Raw genomic sequence first — 18600 nt, 5'->3', positions numbered from 1 at the left:
TGAAACGACCTCTTGTTACATAACGAATCACTGCTAACTGAACACATGGCGAGCTGCTCCGCACACCGAACAGCATTAAACTTTATGACCATGTTTATCTTGTTTGCCTGGTGGTGCTACAATAGACAACAACAAAGGGGCGAGTGGTTTGCATCTTAATGAAGACAAAAGACCATTTCTTGTATATATGTTTTATGTAAGTAATAAAATATTACTATAACATAAATATAAATGTGACTTTGCAGTCTACATTTAGCAATCAACATACAACCAATGTAGTAAACAAAAAGGAAAAACATACTGAAATCCACTGCAACATAACCATTAACAGAGCTAAACAAAAAGCTCCAAACACGTTTAAGAAATAAATATATATATATAAATGGTCAGATTCATAAATGAAATCATATTAAAATATCTTCTTGGAATTAGTAAGTGTACAAAACTGCCCGGAAAGAAACAAAAACAAAACAATATCTCAGAACAAATACAAGTTTACATATTGGACATATTTACATTTCGGAAATAATCCTGGCAACATTTTCTCTAAAATCTTTTTTTACTATTATTATTTTTTCTTGAAAAAAAAAACGTTTCCCTCATCTGTATTGAATAGCATTGCTGTAGGCTTTTGGACTGGTCCAACTTTGAGAAAATGACACACAATGCAAGATTTCTTTTCAGGTCAGAAAAAAATAAATATATCTAAAGTTAAGTCCCTTCATCGCTCCTCCTTAAGGAATTATTATTTTCTTTTTCTCCGAATCCAGCGTTTTAATATAATACAATGGATTTAGGGGACAAAGGAAAACGGTGTGGTTGTAACCAGATTGAAAGAACTAAAACACAGAGGAACAAAATAAATCATGTACAGGCGTGATATTCCGACATGGGGCACTGAAGTTACCTGAGTTATTATTACTTTTCATTTCGTATTTGACCAATCTCTCTTGAAATGTTTGGAATACAACAGGATTAACAGGCAGTGAGCAGTGTGAGCTGACAGCGCTCTGTGGTGATAACCAGGAACCTGTAAACATGGGATTTATTGTGTTTAAGCCGATGGAGATCTGCTCCACTCACAATTGTATTAACAAATATAAAATCGCAATAATAATATCAACGAAAGAATAAGTGCTCCATGCAAAGAAAACAATAATTTGAAAACAATCAAACCCCCCCCCCCCCCAAATAAAATAAAATTTAAGAATTCCCCTTTTAGCGTCTGGTGCTGTTTGCAAATTTCGACGGTCAGCTGCAAAGCTTTAAATATGTTGTTTAAGGCATGCAGTCAGAACTTAAACGTCCTGTTGCATTGGACATTTTTCTGAAATATGTTTGACCTTAATTATGATTTTTTTTCGGGTGCCCAATTTCCATCACTTTTCCACCATCAACTCCCACTGAGTAAACAGAAAAAATAGAGGCTGCTCTGATGAGTTACAGTAGCAAAAATAATGAACGAAATCATAGACAGTCTGCAGAAAGAGAGACACTGAAGTTAAAGTATTTCCAAACCAAAACATCACACTTAATATAACAAAGAAAGTATACACTAATATTCAGAAATCTGGTTAATCAGTTTAAGCCTGCAAAAGCAAAATGTTCATTCAGTGTTGGCTATTCGTCTCCAGTGTTGATCATTTTCAGGCAACCACCTCATTCTGGTGAGCGCCAACAGTTCATGTAACACCAGGAGGAGATGGCCTCAGTTGCCACATTAAATTAATCCCCATTTGAAACAGCCATGGGATATCAAATTTACTTTATATGCCTTCTCCTCCATATAATTTGGTAAATAAAGATCTTTGTTTCACTTTAAATACGCACGGAATCAGTATAGCGAATATTTTTTTGTCTTTTTTTCTTGATTTTTTTTCTTCTTAACATTTTCACTCTTGCCATCTATTTGTTGGACATGACGATCTCCGAATACTAAGGACAAAACTCATCTGTTCAACTTTTCCATGTCTCTTTTCTCTCAGGAAAACAAAAGCCAAACTTAAATACTGTAAACTCCATAGTCCCTTTCCTATCCCCCCGCGGTTATTATCGGATTGTTCATGAAAATAGTCACTGTACAGGACTCTGTAGTGTGCGGTGTAGAGGAGGGGTATCTGCTTGGGAATATACGTCCTCCATATTCGGGTGAGGGATCCCAATTGGTGTCATTCTTTTCTCTTTTTGTCTTCTGTTGCAAAACCAAACGCGCACAACCTCTTTTTCCAACTGCAGGGAGTTGGCCAAACTGGTGATTTCATGAGCTGACGGCTTTGGGCATTTTAAGAAATGATTTTCCAGCGCCCCTTTCACCCCCACTTCAATGGAGGTCCTCTTCTTTCTTTTCCTGCCCTGCGCAGCAATCTTGTCCAAATTGGTGGGACTGCCTGTGTTAGAGTCTGTCTCCTCCAGCCACTTGTTTAGGAGCGGCTTAAGTTTGCACATGTTCTTGAAGCTGAGCTGCAGCGCCTCAAACCTGCAGATTGTGGTCTGAGAAAAGACGTTTCCATACAGGGTGCCTAAGGCCAATCCCACGTCTGCCTGCGTAAAGCCCAGTTTGATCCGCCGCTGCTTGAACTGCTTGGCGAACTGCTCCAGGTCGTCGGAGCTGGGCGCGTCCTCGTCCTGGTCCTGGTGGTGGCTGAACGCCTGCTGGGGCGACTCCATCTGGTTGTCGTGGCTGCCCGACTCGTCGTGGAGCGTGTCCCGCATGCCATGGTGCAAGGTGCCGGGCTGGGGACTCAGCATGGCGTTAAGGTTTGTGTATCCAGGCTGCGAGTACACCAGAGACTGGTGACCGTTGGATGCAGGGGGGAGCGGGGATAAGTGGTGCGTTGTGGTGGGTGCCCACGAACCATGGTGGGTACTCTGCGTCTGCTGGTGCACCAGGTGAGATCTGTGGTGGAAGCCGCTGCTGAGGTCCTCCCTCGTCTGCACGGTGGCTTTTTGCTCCTGCTGTCCGATGTGGGTGCCGCTGGACCAGTCGGTGTTGGAGGTGGGCAGCCACTGGTGGTGCGTCAGGCTCATCGGGTGTCCCGTGTTGGTAGCCGCTAGCCCTTGCAAGTACTCGTGGTGCATCATTTTCTGCACCTCTCTGTAGGTCGTCCCCTGATGCATCCTATCCGAATCCGGATGCATGAGCGGGTTGGACGGTAAGGAGTTATTCCTCGGAATATACTGAGCTGTTGTCGCCATGGCTCCTACTTCGAAAACTGACGAGCACTTCGGAGGTCTCCAGGCTTTAGAGCCAAAACGCAACAACCTGCTCTGGGAGGTCTTGGGGAAGAGCGAAGACACGCCTCCCTTCTGCTTGTATTGGCTCCTCTCCGATTCAAGCCCACTAGGGACATATTCAATAGGCGCAGGGTTTCAGAGCATGGTACAGCGCATTTTTCGCTCAGGATGGATAGAGCGCCGATCTTACATATGTTATAGAAAAACACATGTTCTATTTATTAAATGTCTCTTTGAGTTTTTAACTGTTCTCATCTCATTTTGTATACCTGCGCACAGATATCCTCCCGTCTATCAGTTACTTTCCCCCTCCTATTCTCTCCAAAGAAGGGCTGCAGCAGCGGGGTTTGATTAGGTTTCCCCGGGTTTAGATCGGTTGTTTTGCAAATAACCACGTGGGGGAGTACGGTGATCTTTTTGAACGCTTGCTCCCCCTCCAACATACACACATGCACTTACACACACGCACCCGTGCACCTTTATAATAGGTCACTGATGATTATAGCGCTGCTCATTTTAAATAGCTTATAAGGCGCGATGCTCCGGCTCTGCAGCCACCCACACAACGAGAGGCGTGTAAATAAGCGCCATGAGATGTCTGTGAAGGCTCCTGTAAATGTGTGACAAATTTGAAAAGCATTTGCTCTATTTCAAAGCCTCCGCGTATGTCATTTATTTGTATTGTCTCGGTAATTTTCAATGTTGTATGATCTCATCATCACCTCCCACTTAGTTATGATAGGCTCTAAATGCACCCCTGCACACACGCACGTATAGAGCAGGTGACAGATATTATACACCATTTATTTATTCAGTATCCTATTTTGAAATAATGTAGCCTACGTTATCAAGGTTTAGTAGCCTACCATATCTGATCATAATCATTCATAATGTATCATACAACAGTCTTATGTATTGTTTATATGACATTTATCCTCACTGCCAAGCTGCTGCAGCAGTTTTGGGTTTTCCCTGGACATTTAGATTTAACCGATTTAAGAAATAAAATATAGGCTATACTTTGTATATAATTTACCTCTTGAAGCATTTTACTAAGCAGCAACTTGGAGAGAGAAACCTTGTGTTTCTTCCTCCTGGCTCCTTCCTCACTAGCCTCTCCCGGTTGATCTGATTATTTTTCCCTTCACGTTTTGTCCCAATAGCAAATTACCAATTCTATGAATTGCAAAGCAGCCTCAGAGACGCTGAGGGGTAGAGAGAGGGGGGGAGATGCGAAGATTGAAAGGGATCTTTGCAAACACAATCACGTTCTTAAATGGAAATGCGGGGCTTTAAACAAATCTTACATCTCTCCCGTTCCATTCGCCTAAAACTCTGCAATCAGGCACATGTTCCTCTCCTTCTAAAACAGGAGCTTTTTGGAAGGGTTTTCAGGCGCAACAGTCCCATTTTAATCATTTACCTGAAAGCAATGTTTTGCCTTTTTATCTCTGCCGCGTGTTTGTTTGTTGTCATCTTCCCCATGCGACTATTCTGTGTCTATTTACAGGACGACTCAACTCATGTTCATTTTAATCCGGGACTACAAGACTAAAAGGTATGTTGTCTTCTTTCTGCTGTGACCGCGTCCTTGCTGTAGCCTACTCTTGTCTTCAGCGGTAACAATGAGGCGTGTGTGTTTGAGCGCGTGAGTGTGTGTGTGGAAAATGTTGTCGGGGTCACAGGTGCTCGTCATCATCTTTTGAAAGGCGTGGTTTTTGTCCACCCATCCTTTATATATATATATATATATATATATATATATATATATATATATATATATATATTTGAGATGAGTGGAAGACAACCTCTGCGAGTTATCGGCGTGTCATTTTAGGGCAATTAATTTGTAACAAAGTCAGATTTTAAGATGATATGAAGATGTTTTTCACTGCAGTGCATTGGCAGTATGTATTATATCTCAATTTAAGAAACGCTTCCTATTATTAAATGTAACATTTTGCAAAAAAATAAATACATTCTAACAATTACGTGCATAGTTAAACTGCATAATGTATAACATCTAACAATTGGTTTAAATATAAAAAACGTACTAATAGACATATTTATTGAACTGAGCATTATTTGTTATTTATATTGTATAGAATATATTCGGGAAAATCATATAAAATGTAAACAAGTAAGACAATGATGCACAATGGTTCTCTAACGCGACTCGTTATTGTCAAATGCAAGCCAGAGCATGTCTTATCGTCAGTGTAAACTCATGAGAGACCTCCTGAGTGTGTCACTGCTATGAGGGACCGGAGCTTCATGCTGTCAGTTAATGAAGATGCGTTTGCCATTCAGTCATTCTTGTCTCCCAGTCTATAAAAAGCAGTGGTTTCTGACACACAGACCCAGTCTTGTGCTTTCGCCATGCCAGCGAGGAGCTGCTGGAAAAGAAGGATCCAGATGCTTTGGCCCTTTTGTAAAGAATATGGCCTTGTGTGCGCTGAGGTGCATTTTTGCCAGGACTCACTAGGTTTCCATGGTGCGCTCGATGAAAGGGATCACACAGAACTTAGTGGTGAATGACACGCCGTACAGGAAAAGCGGCTGGAAATGAACACGATATGATGGATTTAAAAAAATGGAATGAAAAAAAGTCTCGAGGCACACTCAGAGTGACCCGCAGAGAGATGAGTGTGCAGGAAGTTTGGGGGGGACCATTACCAGAAATAAGTGTGTGCACAAGTCTTCTTTGTATCACCCTGAAAACACAATTCTCTGATTTATGCTTCACTCTCTCGCGAGTATTTTCCTGTGCTGTCTTGTCAAAACGTGAACATGCAAGAACTTGAAATACATTCAAACTTAATATCTGTAAAGAATTAACATGGGCAGGACTTTATATAAATCAATTTATTTTTGGAAAGGATGTTTAACTAAATGCATTAACTGTATTTCCGTACTGTCATTTCAGAGCATTATTTAGTAGCGTGGAGGAGGTTTTCTTTTCCCAGTCAGCCACGTGTTAATCTTTTCCCCAGTCTAGGCTACTTAATATGCAGCAGTTATTGTCAGGACGCACCTCAACCAATAGGACCCCGTGACCCTTCAATTAAACAACTTTCTCTCTTTCTGAAGGGATAACAGAGCAATAGGGATGTAAATAATAATGTATAAAATGACCCATGACAAATAGTTAAGAGGAGCATTGTGGAGTAACGTCACTGCATTATCGGCACTCTTAAATTAGATGCTAAATATAAATTAACAAAGAAATAAAAACCTTGTTATTAATCACAAACAAATCCAAACTCTATTGTAAAGAATCGTTTTTCTATTCGAAAAAGTTGCAGCAGGTTATTTAAGTCCTCATCCCAAGGCTATACATGTATATGCTAACATTACATTTCGAAATAAAGTTAAAGCTAATGATCTAGTTTTATTTCCACAGGTATACCTGAAATAACACTCTTAAAACAGCCTCGGCCTCATATTAGATGTTAAATACATGTCTTCCTCAATTCCATGGGGAACATTTCGACCAGCCACAAGCTATGTTTAGATTTTAAAATTCATGTGATGTTCCCCCCAACTACAGCGAGTAGAAAAATATCCACCAACTCACTCAATCAGATAATTGTATTTCGTTTCCAGTTTTTCTCTTTTTTTTGATAGACATGCGTAATAGGCACTAAATATGCACTAGCAAAAAAAACAAAAAACCTTGTTTGCCCATCCATTTTGAAGACCAAATCGTCCCGTGCTTTTCAGGTAACTTTTTTCTCTTTCTTTTTTGGCTAATGAACTTGGGCTATTCTGCCAGCATCCCCCTGAGAATGCGACGGGGGGGAAACGCTTCTCTTGTGGTAAAAGGTGCGAGTTTCTTCCTCTATCTCTCGGCTAATTAGGCGGGGTCTGAACACGCCAGAATGAATATTCATGAATGGCACCAGCGCGCAATTAGTAGTGGAGAGAATTCCCAACTTCAATCCCCAAACAACGCAGCTTGCAGAGGAATGGGGTACCGGTCCCCCCCTGTACTCCATGTGTCTCTGCTTCTGCTCAAGCACTCTTTGAGCCCTCACTTACACTGTCAACTCTTATCAGCCAGGCTCCCGCTCCCATTTTCAAAGCAGTCAAGTGATTTGTCCACTTCATGCAAATCACCATGTTGGGAATAACAGCTAATCCAATTAGATTCTCAATAACATCTGAAGATATTTCTTGAGTTATTTGGAGTCACTTTATGACAAATCAACACAATCTTTAGAAAATGCAGTTGATTTCTCTGATATGACATCATCTCTTACTCCACAAGGTTGAAGAAACTGACACTCAAACACAACCCGTACATGCACCTGCCCCCTAATGAGGCATATCATCAAACAACCCAACATTTCATAAGCATCACACCTCACTTTTACAAATCCCCTGAAATGCCAATGGCCCTTGGTGCACACATCTGCTGCCATCCCCTAAAGCCCCCTCTACCTGTCTGATGGTTTGTGTGTCACAGCGGCCTGAGCCTTAGCCCGTGTGGCTGTCTGTCCGTCCGCCCGCCGAGGACCCACAATCCTCTGCTTTGAATTCAAGGTGATTCTTATCCCCGACCCCCTCCCAGCCCAGCGTGTTTGCCTCTTGCCTCCATAAAGACGTGTTTATGTATGTATGTATGTGCAGAGGGGAACACGGGGAGGTTTTTCAAGGGTTGGGGGGAGATAAGCAGAGGAATTTGAGGCCGGTGAATATGGATGGGGTCTTTGCTTTTAGAGAGCACCGCTGATAGAGAGGTAAACAGCTCCTGGCCAGAAGAAGGGAGAAGGGGGAGAGGTGGAGGGGATTGGTTGATGCATGCACTGGCATACATTTGAGGCCTGACTCTATATCGCTCTCTCTGTGTTACTCACTCACCATCTCTAAGGACTATCTATCATTATTCCTTCACCTCTTTCTGTTGTTGTATTGTCAAGCTTTTGCTTTTGGACAATCTTGTGGATTACAACAATGAGGTTCTATTATCAATACATGCGAGGGGGTTGGCAGACGGGCCAGAAGTTTTTGGTTTCTCCGTGCTGAGGCTGCATTATTAAGGATGGTTAAATCAGTGCAGGTCTTAGGTTTCACACATATGGACTGACAGCTATTACATCAGTCTTGTTACGAGGATTAATCAAATGTCAATTCTCCTGCCTGCAACTCCACGCTCTTTTCTTCTGTCCTCTCGTTATGTTGACGATCAGACCGGTAACATGTTGTTCTCAGACTTCTGACCCTCTTGTTTTCTTTCTCCCCTGTTTCTTCTCTTCTCCTGACAGATCCTGCGAGGCTGAGCGGCTGGCCAACACGAAGGCCACGACCCAGCAGGAGTGAGTCGACGTGTCTCACATATAATGTCACAGTGTGTGTGACTGCTATTTCTATTCCAGCATCTTTATCCTGAGTTGAGTATGAGCAGGCACTTTATGTAAACAACATTTAGCTGCTGTTGGAACAGTTTTCTTTGGTGAAACTCCACTTTGTGATTGTCAGGTTTATGTGAAGGCCCATTATTGTTGATCATGTTGTTTAGCATCTCCCTTTATTGCTTTTGTTTTAATTATTATTTTTCCTTTAAAAAAAGATGAATTTAATATTTTTAAAGCAGTTCTCTTAACCCCAAAACATATTTTTCGTCATGTTCATATTTTCTAAAATGGATATATGTTTAGATTGTTTAAAGTACAATGTTGGCAATTGTCAGGCCTTCACTTAAGAACTGACAGTAGGGAGATTACAACAAGACAAAAAGGGAATAATGTGTGATTTAAAAACCAAGGAAATTAGCACCTTAACCTTTAAGCCACACGGGTGTCAATTTCTGTGTTGTTTGAATAGATTTCGCTGCAGCCGAATTAAACAGTGACTAAAGTTAACTTTATTTGGATGAGAACATCTTCTTTGCATTTGGCTAATTCAGAGCAGTTGTTCTGTTCCACAGGTAAGCCCTCTCGGACCCCGACTCTCCTTTGGGGCAGCTGCTTAGTTTGATCCCACTTGATTGCTCTCTTGGCCACGACACAACACATACTCTCTCACACACAGACACACACAAGAACTTCCACACTAAGGCCCCACCGCAAAGTTATTAATGAGCTGTTTGATTTTAATTAGATAGTAATTCATGTTAATGCCTGCTTAATGGAGCCAAATAATTCCCCTCGGTCACTCGGGGTCTTTATGCTTCGTTTACCAGCCCCTGCAGTTATTCTCTGGCTTTTGTTTTTATAGTACATTTCCAAGTCCTTTTTCTTTTTCAAGCAGTGAGTGATAAAATGGTTAAAATTTGGATAATGCTAAACATATGTGGTGAGTGAAGCGTGTGAATATGAGTGAATATGAGCTTGTGTTTAAAAGGGTGTCAGTGTGTCAGCTATTAAAAAGCTATTATTAATGGTTTTTTTTCCATTTCATTTTTATTTAGGTGCTTTTAATTGACATGCATGTATGTACAACTACATACACAAATTGAAATCCTACACACACACACACCACACACACACACACACACAACAACCCCACACACACACACACACACACACACACACACACACACACACACACACACACACACACACACACACACACACACACACACACACACACACACACACACACACACACCACACACACACACACACACACACACACACACACACTCTCCTAATGCACAGGCCACTACAGTAAATGCCTTAAGTCAGACCAAAGAAAAGGTCAAACTCAGTATTGAACGCTAAGCAGGGTTAAACCCTCAGGTTGAAGTGCAGCTACCAAGACATTTTTAAGAGAGAGGTCGTGACCTTTTTGTCCAGGCCTGGCCTCAAGGTAAATTGTCGCTGTCTGAACGCACGTGTACATCCACTGAGCCGCTGCTTACCTAGGGGAAGCATTTGTTCGAGACACCCTCCCTTGAGGTTCAAACATCGGTAAGGCTGTGTAGGAGTGACCACACCGGCTCGGACCACCCTGTGTGTGTGTGTGTGTGTGTGAGGAGGAGCGGAGGGTCAATGCAGTCGAGTCTGTCTCGGTTCTGTCTGGGTGCCTCGGCTCTAACGGAGCACTAAGCTGAGTGGTTGAATTGAGTTAGTGGCTACAGACAGGCTTTTAATTGTTGATTGACCAGTCTGAGTGCTTCCTGGGCTGGGGTCACAGCAGAGAGCAGGCGGGGAGGTCCCCAGGCCCCAGCGGCAATTTCAGCCACACACACCCGAGCGCCACTGTGGGGCAGCAAGGAGATGGAGAGGACGATGGAGAGGACGATGGTGCAAAGGTGCTCAGGACACGGAGAGTGGGGGTGGATAAAGATTGAGGGACTTCAGAAAGTTAGAAAAAAATGGTTGCTTGTATTTATTTTTCTTACACCTCCAGTCTGATATCAGGATTTACAGGGTTTGTTTGATTCAGGCCAACTTTAAATTGGCGACAGTGTTACAGTCGCCGCGAGCGTAGCGGGCCTCGAGGTCGACAGATTAGCAAATTCAATGTTTACTCCTTCACAAAATCTCAGCTCCTTCATCTGTTTGACAATTACAAATGTACTTTGCACCCGCTCCATTCACGTCTTTGCCCCTGCTCTCCCTCCCTCTTTATCCTCTCTTCTCTCTCAGCCCTCATTCCTCTAATTCTGCACAGAGCCACAAAAGCCCATTCTGCTGTTTTAGCGGGTTAGCTCCTCTCTTCTCTCCTCCCCTCTTCTCCTCCTCTCCTCCTCCTCCTCCTCCCCTCGGCTCACAGCAGGTGCCCGTCCTCGGCTAACATTTGTTATCTCTAATCCTGCAGGTTCGGCGCACAATAAGGAGCGTAGTAAACTCTCTCTCAGACCTAATCCCACCACTCTTTTTTGATGGCGTTCCCCTCGCCCTCCTCTTTTCTCCCTTCACTATCTCTCTTTTAGGCTGCTGGGGGGACACTTCACTTCTCTGATTGCCACATAGCTTTTTATCACCATGGCCTTCAATTTGGGGGGCAGCTGTTGGTGGAGGGGCTGTCCTTTTCCCCCCCTGTTCTTTATACCTCCAATTCCAACTCTCTTTTTCCTTTCTCTCCCCCTCTGTCTCCCTTCTTTTGCCCCCTTCTCCCTCTCTCTCTCTGTATCATTTACAGTCATTTTCTGGCAATTAAAATGGAGCGCTGCTGCAGGATTTTCGCCTGCAGTGCAACACTACAGTGCTGATGAATAATTCTTCACCCTGCAAACTGGAAAGCTAGCCTTTCTTTCATGTCGGCCCTTTGTTGATTTACCATTAAAACTTGCTGCACCGTGCTATGAGTGGAGGGCCCGGCTCTGCGGGAACTAACAAAAAGCAAAAATGAGGATGAAGCAGATATGTGTACGTATGCTTTAGGGTCTTTTTTTTCCAGCCTAAGATGAGGAAGTCTCTGAGTTACGTATGTGATTCATATATATTTGTGTTTATGGTTTAGATTTATGGTGCATGAGACATTTTATTTATGTCCACTGTCTCGTTGTGTGCCACTTAGGTTTTATGTTAATTCTTCTTATCAACCGTTTTCATTATTGGGCTTAGCTGTATTGTGTGAGTGATTAGACGGTCATTCATCTCCATTTCTCTTCCTCGCACACACTGACACACACTCTCAAACACTCTGTCTTTCTCTCTCTATCACACACACAGTGACTGATGTGTGTGTGGAGTGTGTGTGTGTGTGGTGCTCCGGCTGCAGAGGTGTTGGCAGTATGTTAAATGATGGGACTCTCCAGGACAGCCCAGCTCGGCACTGCTTTCTGTTTTGAGTATTTTAGTTCAGTAGAACAAGTTTATTATTCCTGTAGGGAAAATAAAAGCTTACATTTGCCATATTAGTTGTCAGACTAATAAATAAAACGACAATACAAATAAATAGACTAGACAAAAGGAAATAAAACATGCAAGATAAGACTGATCAATCACCACAAAGTCTTTTGAATTATTCGGCCCAATACTCTGTATATAATACCGTACAGTACATTTCTTTGCATTTGAACTTGTTATTTAGAGTACTGTTAATATTGAATCACTGGAGACTGATCTCACTAGAAATCTAACATTATTTAGTTTACATTTCTTTCCTGTCAAGTGACCACTTGCATATATCAACTGCCTGTCTTCAAAAAAAATACATCATACAATCACATTCATTTAAATTACATTAAGTTTTGATGAAATCTGGTGTCTTTTGTCCTAGCCTTTCCAAGCATACAATGTTTCTTTAAAGAAGAATTGTGATCTTTTTCTCCAACCTTAATCAACTTAAATGACTAAAATAAATTGGACGCGACAGTTTATTTATCCAATGAAACAAACAATCTGAAACGACAATAAACAAATTAGCGTTCCATAACATGATCAAATGTAAGACTGAACATCATTTTTAGTACAGATCCTATAAACTCTAGTATCACTACTCAACATTTTGTGAGTTTATTATACGCAACCTTCAGTGTTCTCTGTTAGCGTAAGCTTTTCTCTACTCTCATAGCAGCAGGTTACATTAATTTTACAAGGGATACGTTTAGCCAGAGAGAACTTTGTCCACTTTAATAATTAAAGTGAATGACACAGTCTTCCAGAGAGGAACAGAGAGTCTAAGTTTAAAGAGCTTCAACCCTGGCTGGAGGGTTGAATTAGGGCCTTGCTGCCATGTCATCTGGCTCAGTAGTTATCTCCCAGTCAGTTATATGGGCTTCAACATATTGAACACGCGCATGCTTGGATCCACTGACTGGCACACACATGAGCAAGCAAACACCCAGATACACATGCACAAACATACACACAGTAAGTAAACAAACAAACACTGCATTTTTCACACTGTCACACTCACATGGACACAGTCACGCGCTGAAGAGATAATGGTGGCCAGAGGCAGTCTCAGTGCTCTCCCTCTCTCTCTCCCTCCCTCCCTCCCTCTCTCTCTCCCTCCCTCCCTCCCCTCCATGTCTCTGAGGCAGAAAGCGTGCTCCGGTCCTCACTGTCTGTTAGATTTGATCACCATCAGCCAGCTGCAACGGACAGGGCAATGCTCAGCTCAGCTGACGGCTCATTGGCACACACACACACACACACACACACACACACACACACACACACACACACACACACACACACACACACACACACCACACACACACACACACACACACACACACACACACACACACACACACACACACACACACACACACACACACACACACACACACACACACACACACACACACACACACACACACACACCACACACACACACACACACACACACACACACACACACACACACAACACACACACACACACACACACACACACACACACACACACACACACACACACACGCAAATATAGACACAGCTACTGTGCCAGAGGATATTTCATGCAGTGTCTGACACCTCTAAATAACTGTTTACTGTGTGTGTATGTGTGTGTTAGCCTTTGCCTCTTTATTCTCTGTAGGTTGCCTCTCCATCCATAGCTGTTTGTGTGTGTGTGTGTGTATGTGTGTTCGTGTGTGCGTGTGCGTGTGCGTGTGCGTGTGTGTGTGTGTGTGTGTGTGTGTGTGTGTGTGTGTGTGTGTGTAGGTGTATGTGTGTCATGCAACTGCAGGCCTGTGAAATGTATCTAAAATGATCGTCAGCCGGCTCTGTTCCTACACGTCGTTCTCCAACATTAAAATAGGCAGCATGTGAGTCCTTGAAGTGCTGCTCATTTGAATCGACCATGTCCTCATCATGTGTATATTCAAGTAAGTGAAGTATGATCTAGTTGTTTATTGATGAAGCAAAATAATAAAAAAGTGTTAATGAATTTCTGTCTGATGTGCCTTTTTTTGTCTAACATTTAAATTATTTAACTATTATGTGCTTAATTTAATTAATTAATAATCATTAGTTTCTGTTTGTTGCTCTGTTTCAGCTAGAGGGCCTTATAAAGCCATGACAGACAAGAGGCAGCTAACTGTGTATGTGTATGTGTGTGTGTATGTGTGTGTGTGTGTGTGTGTGTGTGTGTGTGTGTGTGTGTGTGTGTGTGTGTGTGTGTGTGTGTGCGCCTGCATGCACACACGTGCATACATGTGTCTCTGTCTGTCTGCAAAGAGGTTTTAATAAGATTGAAAAGAGGGGGTACTGTAAATCCTAAATCTTAGCACGCCCATCTTAGAGACCCGAGGGTGCCACTCTATGATTGACAGGCCTCCTTTCACTGGGGCTGTCGGACGGGGGACGGATTATGGCTGTCTCGCCCTAAAGGGCCATTGTGGGTCCAAGTCTCCCAGCTGCTTCACCATGCACCCCTCTCCACAACCAAGGAGGGGCCCTGTGAGTGTGTCTGTGTGTTAGGGTGATGTGGTGTGCATGGCATGGGTGCGCTTGACCTTCTGTCTTAATTCTCTCAACTGTTAAAATAGCAGGATGTTAACGTTTAGTTTAGTTCTTATTGAAGATTATTCTATTCTATTATTCTAGATGTTATAATCATAAAACTAAGAAAATGTATAACACAACTTTCTAGTCCTGACAGAGTCATGCTGTTCTATTATGCCAGCCCTCTTTTTTGAGTTTTTTATAGTTTTGTAAACTCACACCCGTGCATTTTTAATCCACTTGCACATATTTGAGACACAACTATTTTTGTCAGTGTTCACACTGTAAATGTTTTGGATCCCTTACAACAATTTGGGGTTTGGTAGAGCAGATCCCCGTGCTGTGAGATGATCCACCGAGGTAATCTAGGGACAGGTGACGCTCACAGGGCTATAAAACCCAGGTGTGCTGAAGGTGCCCGCAGCTCTGCCTCCGCCCTGGTGTGGATCAGAGGATGCATAGATCCAGACTTGTAAAGCACAACCGCCTTAAGACTAAAGCCTTAAACCTCGTCATCACTGTGATTGATAGCATCAGATAAATTTGTTTTCTAAAAAGAACATTTAACTGGTATATGGACCCTGCTCAACAATTGGGAGGCCTTATCTTTGTGTGTATTTAAAGTACATGACTCAAATGTTATGTACATAATATTTGCAAAATAGATACTTGTCTTTATCGGAAAAACATTATATATTACTGGTAACATAAATATTGCTGTAAGATGGTGGGTGTGTGCTTCTGTGACAGAAAGAGATAAAAGGAAAGAGTGCATTACATATGAATACATGCCATTAATATGACCTTTCCGGCCTTTCTGGAGCTTCCCCGTGGTTTGCCATCCGTTTCCAAAGAGGCGTTGTGGGGAGTGCCCATCATGGGGGATCCTTCTGGGTTAGGAGACCCCTGGCGTGGGCGCAGGGCAGGGCGGGCTGGCACTGCAGCACTGGCTCAGAGCTTTGCCAGAATTGGGAATGCCAGAAGCCTGCCACACTCCTGCTGGGAACCTCCCAGGCAATTAGACTGCTGCGGTATGAGCAGCCGCCTGAAATGTAAAGCAGAGCGAAACAAGACCACCGATTAGCAATATATAACCGTTTGTGTTGACACTATGTTGGCATTGGCTAAACGGCTGAGCGCAAACAGACATATTGTTTCAGGTTAATGTGAGCATACTGTTAACATGCACCCCCAGCTATACTTGTAAGCATTTTGCTCTCAAAGTGTGCGGAACATGATAAGTCCTTGGAAGAAGAGCCTTGATTTGATATATGCAAAGGGTGAAAAAAGTTGCCCTCCTTCTTTCCATGTCGCCGTCACCCCAGCGGAAAAAGGAGTGGATCGCTCTCACTCTCACTGTCTCTCTTCCTTTCTCTCTTCTCCATTTCTCTGTCTGATGAAAGAGGAGCTATGATCGCTTCAACAACAAAGGGCCCAGCCGCCTGTGTTTGGATGAGGCTCTCCTTTCTTCTCTCCTTCCTCCTCTATCTCTTCTAACCCCCTCTGATCTCACTTACTCTCTTTTTCCTCTGTGCCCCCCAACCCCTCTTTTCCCCGTACCCTCTCCCTCCCTTCCTGCTCTATCTCTCGCTGCCTGATGCCACTCACTGGTGTTGCTCCTCCGTTCTTCGTTAGGGCCTCAGCGATACAATCAGGGGACGGAATTAAGAATCAGAAAGTGTCCTTGTCGAAAAGACACCCCGGATGGCACACTTTGATGTCTCCTAGGAAATTTGAAATTCATATGTTGTCACACTTCATTTTTATTCCCCCTCTCTCCCTCTCTCTCTATTTCTCTCACTCCTTCTCTTCCTCCTCTTCTCCGTCATGTGCCATCATGTACTATTCAGTGAGAAAGACAGAAACACGGGTAGAACGTAATGCATTGAACAAGTGTTTCTGAAAGCCCTTTCCTGTCTTTTATTTTTCATGTTTTTACTTTGTGAAGAAGGCGGGAAGATATAATTCATTATTTAATTTTCTTTTGATTGTAGGACTTGGGGTGCGTGGGCTTAGAGGTGGATGACAGGGAGTAAGGGACCACAGGACGGGGTGGAAATGTGGCGGTGGGCCACTTTGATGCCATTTCAAAACCCACCGCCAAGTCAAAGCTATTTGACAGAGTGAGGAAAGTGTGGCTGCCACACTGTGTAGCGCACACACACTCAGACAGGCACAGAAACTCTCTGGCAGAAACCCTTGCCTGGTCCCCAGTGAAAACAAATGAATGTAAATGTCGCTTGAGTATCTCTCTGCCCATGATTTGCTCAAACCTTCAAAATGAAAGACAGGAGTTTGGACGTAATCCTGTTAGGGTTTCAATAAGGCAAACATCCAAACATGTTAATGTTACACTGAATAGCGTGTGAGTCACTGAGTCATATTGTTAAGACTTTGAAGGAATTCCTCTAGTAAGAAAAGTGGAAGAATAATTAGTCTCGAGTTAATGACGTTAATAAACAGTAGGCATCCAAAAGAAAGAAGCTGGATTTGGAAATGACACATCTTTGGACACATTTCTCATTCTTGTTTTAAAGAAAATGAGAGGGCACATCACCGGGTCCTTGATGGCCCCCCCTAAGACAGTTACAAATGGGCATGAAGGTGGGGTGGCGAGGGCCGGGGATTGGGTGGGGGGAAGGCAGATGAGCAAGATGGGGATGGGGAGTCCCACTGGTCCACTATACCCCAGATTCATCATTAATCACTCCTGCTGAGCCCCTCAGACCCTCCCACTCCTCCTTACCACCCCTGTCTTCCACCTATAAGACCCACTCCCCAAGGTGGTGGCAACCTGTCTCTCCTGCCCCCTCCCACCAGCCGCAACCCTTGCCCCCCCCTCAAAACAACAATTTATGTTATCTAGCACCTCGGGAAAGTCACCCTTCTTTGTCTCCACATCTCTCTGTTTATATCTCTCTTCTCCCCCCCGTCCTCCTTTCCCCTCTCTCACTCTCCATCTGTGTCTTTTCCCCCCCTTACTACTTTTTCTCTCTCCTTTTTCGTTTTTTTCCCCTCTCTCTTTGTGACGAATGGGTTTTAATAAAAGCTGACAGAGCGATGAAATTAAAGGAGTGCATCCCATGGCCAGCTATAGCTCCAGTCTGAGCGTGGCACTGACATATTTAAAACAGGGCCTTAATTCAGTAGCCCGCCCATGTCTTACATCACCGGGGCTCCTCAGTGTTATCGGAATCATTATTACTGCCTGACACTGTATTGTTGTTATAAAAAAATCATTGTTACTACTGGCACCAGGCGAGACGAGTATTTAGCTTCTCCTTCGTCCTTGTGCCAACAGTGACCTCTATAAAACAGTTTATTCCATTGACCCTATTAGCCGATATTAGGCCCCATCTCCCATGTTGCCTCATTACAGCCTGGGATCATAAAAAAGGGGGTTGGGATAGAGGCGGCGGTCGGAGACAGAAAGCGAGTGCGCGTCTTTTCCGAGGGAACCCTTCCATAAGGAATAACTGACACAGAGGACTTACCCACGCCTCGGGAGCTCTCGCACGACGTTAGAAAGCATTGTTTTGTTGGATTACAGGGTTAGGAGGGAACCTAATCCCCTAATTTTTAATCTCTCTTGATTCTAGAGGGATGCATAAGAGACTGGGGGGCTTCCCTGACACAGCTTGGGTAGGTGGGTAACAGAGATGGGGGACCGGGGGAGGGGTGAAAGGATAAAAGAAGAGGCGAGGTTTCTTAACAAAGGGCATATGATATTATTGGTGGGGCATGACTCTATTGCTTTGGGACACTGTGAAGACAACAGGGGACATTTTTAAGTGTAAAGGAGGCCTTTTTCAGAAACTGAAACGTACAGCTGGTTACGATGCTGAAAAGTACTAGAAAAGTTACCAAACTCCCAAAATCTAAAGCAAAATCAAGAATTAAGAGATAACAGCTTCCAAATCTCTTGTAACAGACATAATTCCAATCCTATTTGTAGGCTGTGCACTACACAACATCCAAAATCGTTCTGTGACAGTGATAACATATCCTTCTCCCAA

The 18600-nt window shown here is 43.3% G+C and overlaps 1 protein-coding gene across 1 annotated transcript; it reads right to left on the bottom strand.

Annotated features, from left to right (window-relative positions):
* Positions 1-581: 581 nt before the first annotated feature.
* Positions 582-3278, bottom strand: pou3f1 (POU class 3 homeobox 1). Its single transcript, XM_034232720.1, has one exon. It carries the CDS (start codon positions 3193-3195, stop codon positions 2074-2076), a length of 1122 nt encoding a protein of 373 aa, XP_034088611.1. The 5' UTR covers positions 3196-3278; the 3' UTR covers positions 582-2073.
* Positions 3279-18600: the final 15322 nt, after the last annotated feature.

The sequence above is a fragment of the Gymnodraco acuticeps genome, unplaced genomic scaffold, assembly GCF_902827175.1.
Source record: "Gymnodraco acuticeps unplaced genomic scaffold, fGymAcu1.1, whole genome shotgun sequence".
NCBI lineage: Eukaryota > Metazoa > Chordata > Actinopteri > Perciformes > Bathydraconidae > Gymnodraco > Gymnodraco acuticeps.
The sequence above is the reverse complement of the archived record's forward strand: the minus strand, read 5'-3'. Positions and strand labels throughout refer to the sequence as shown.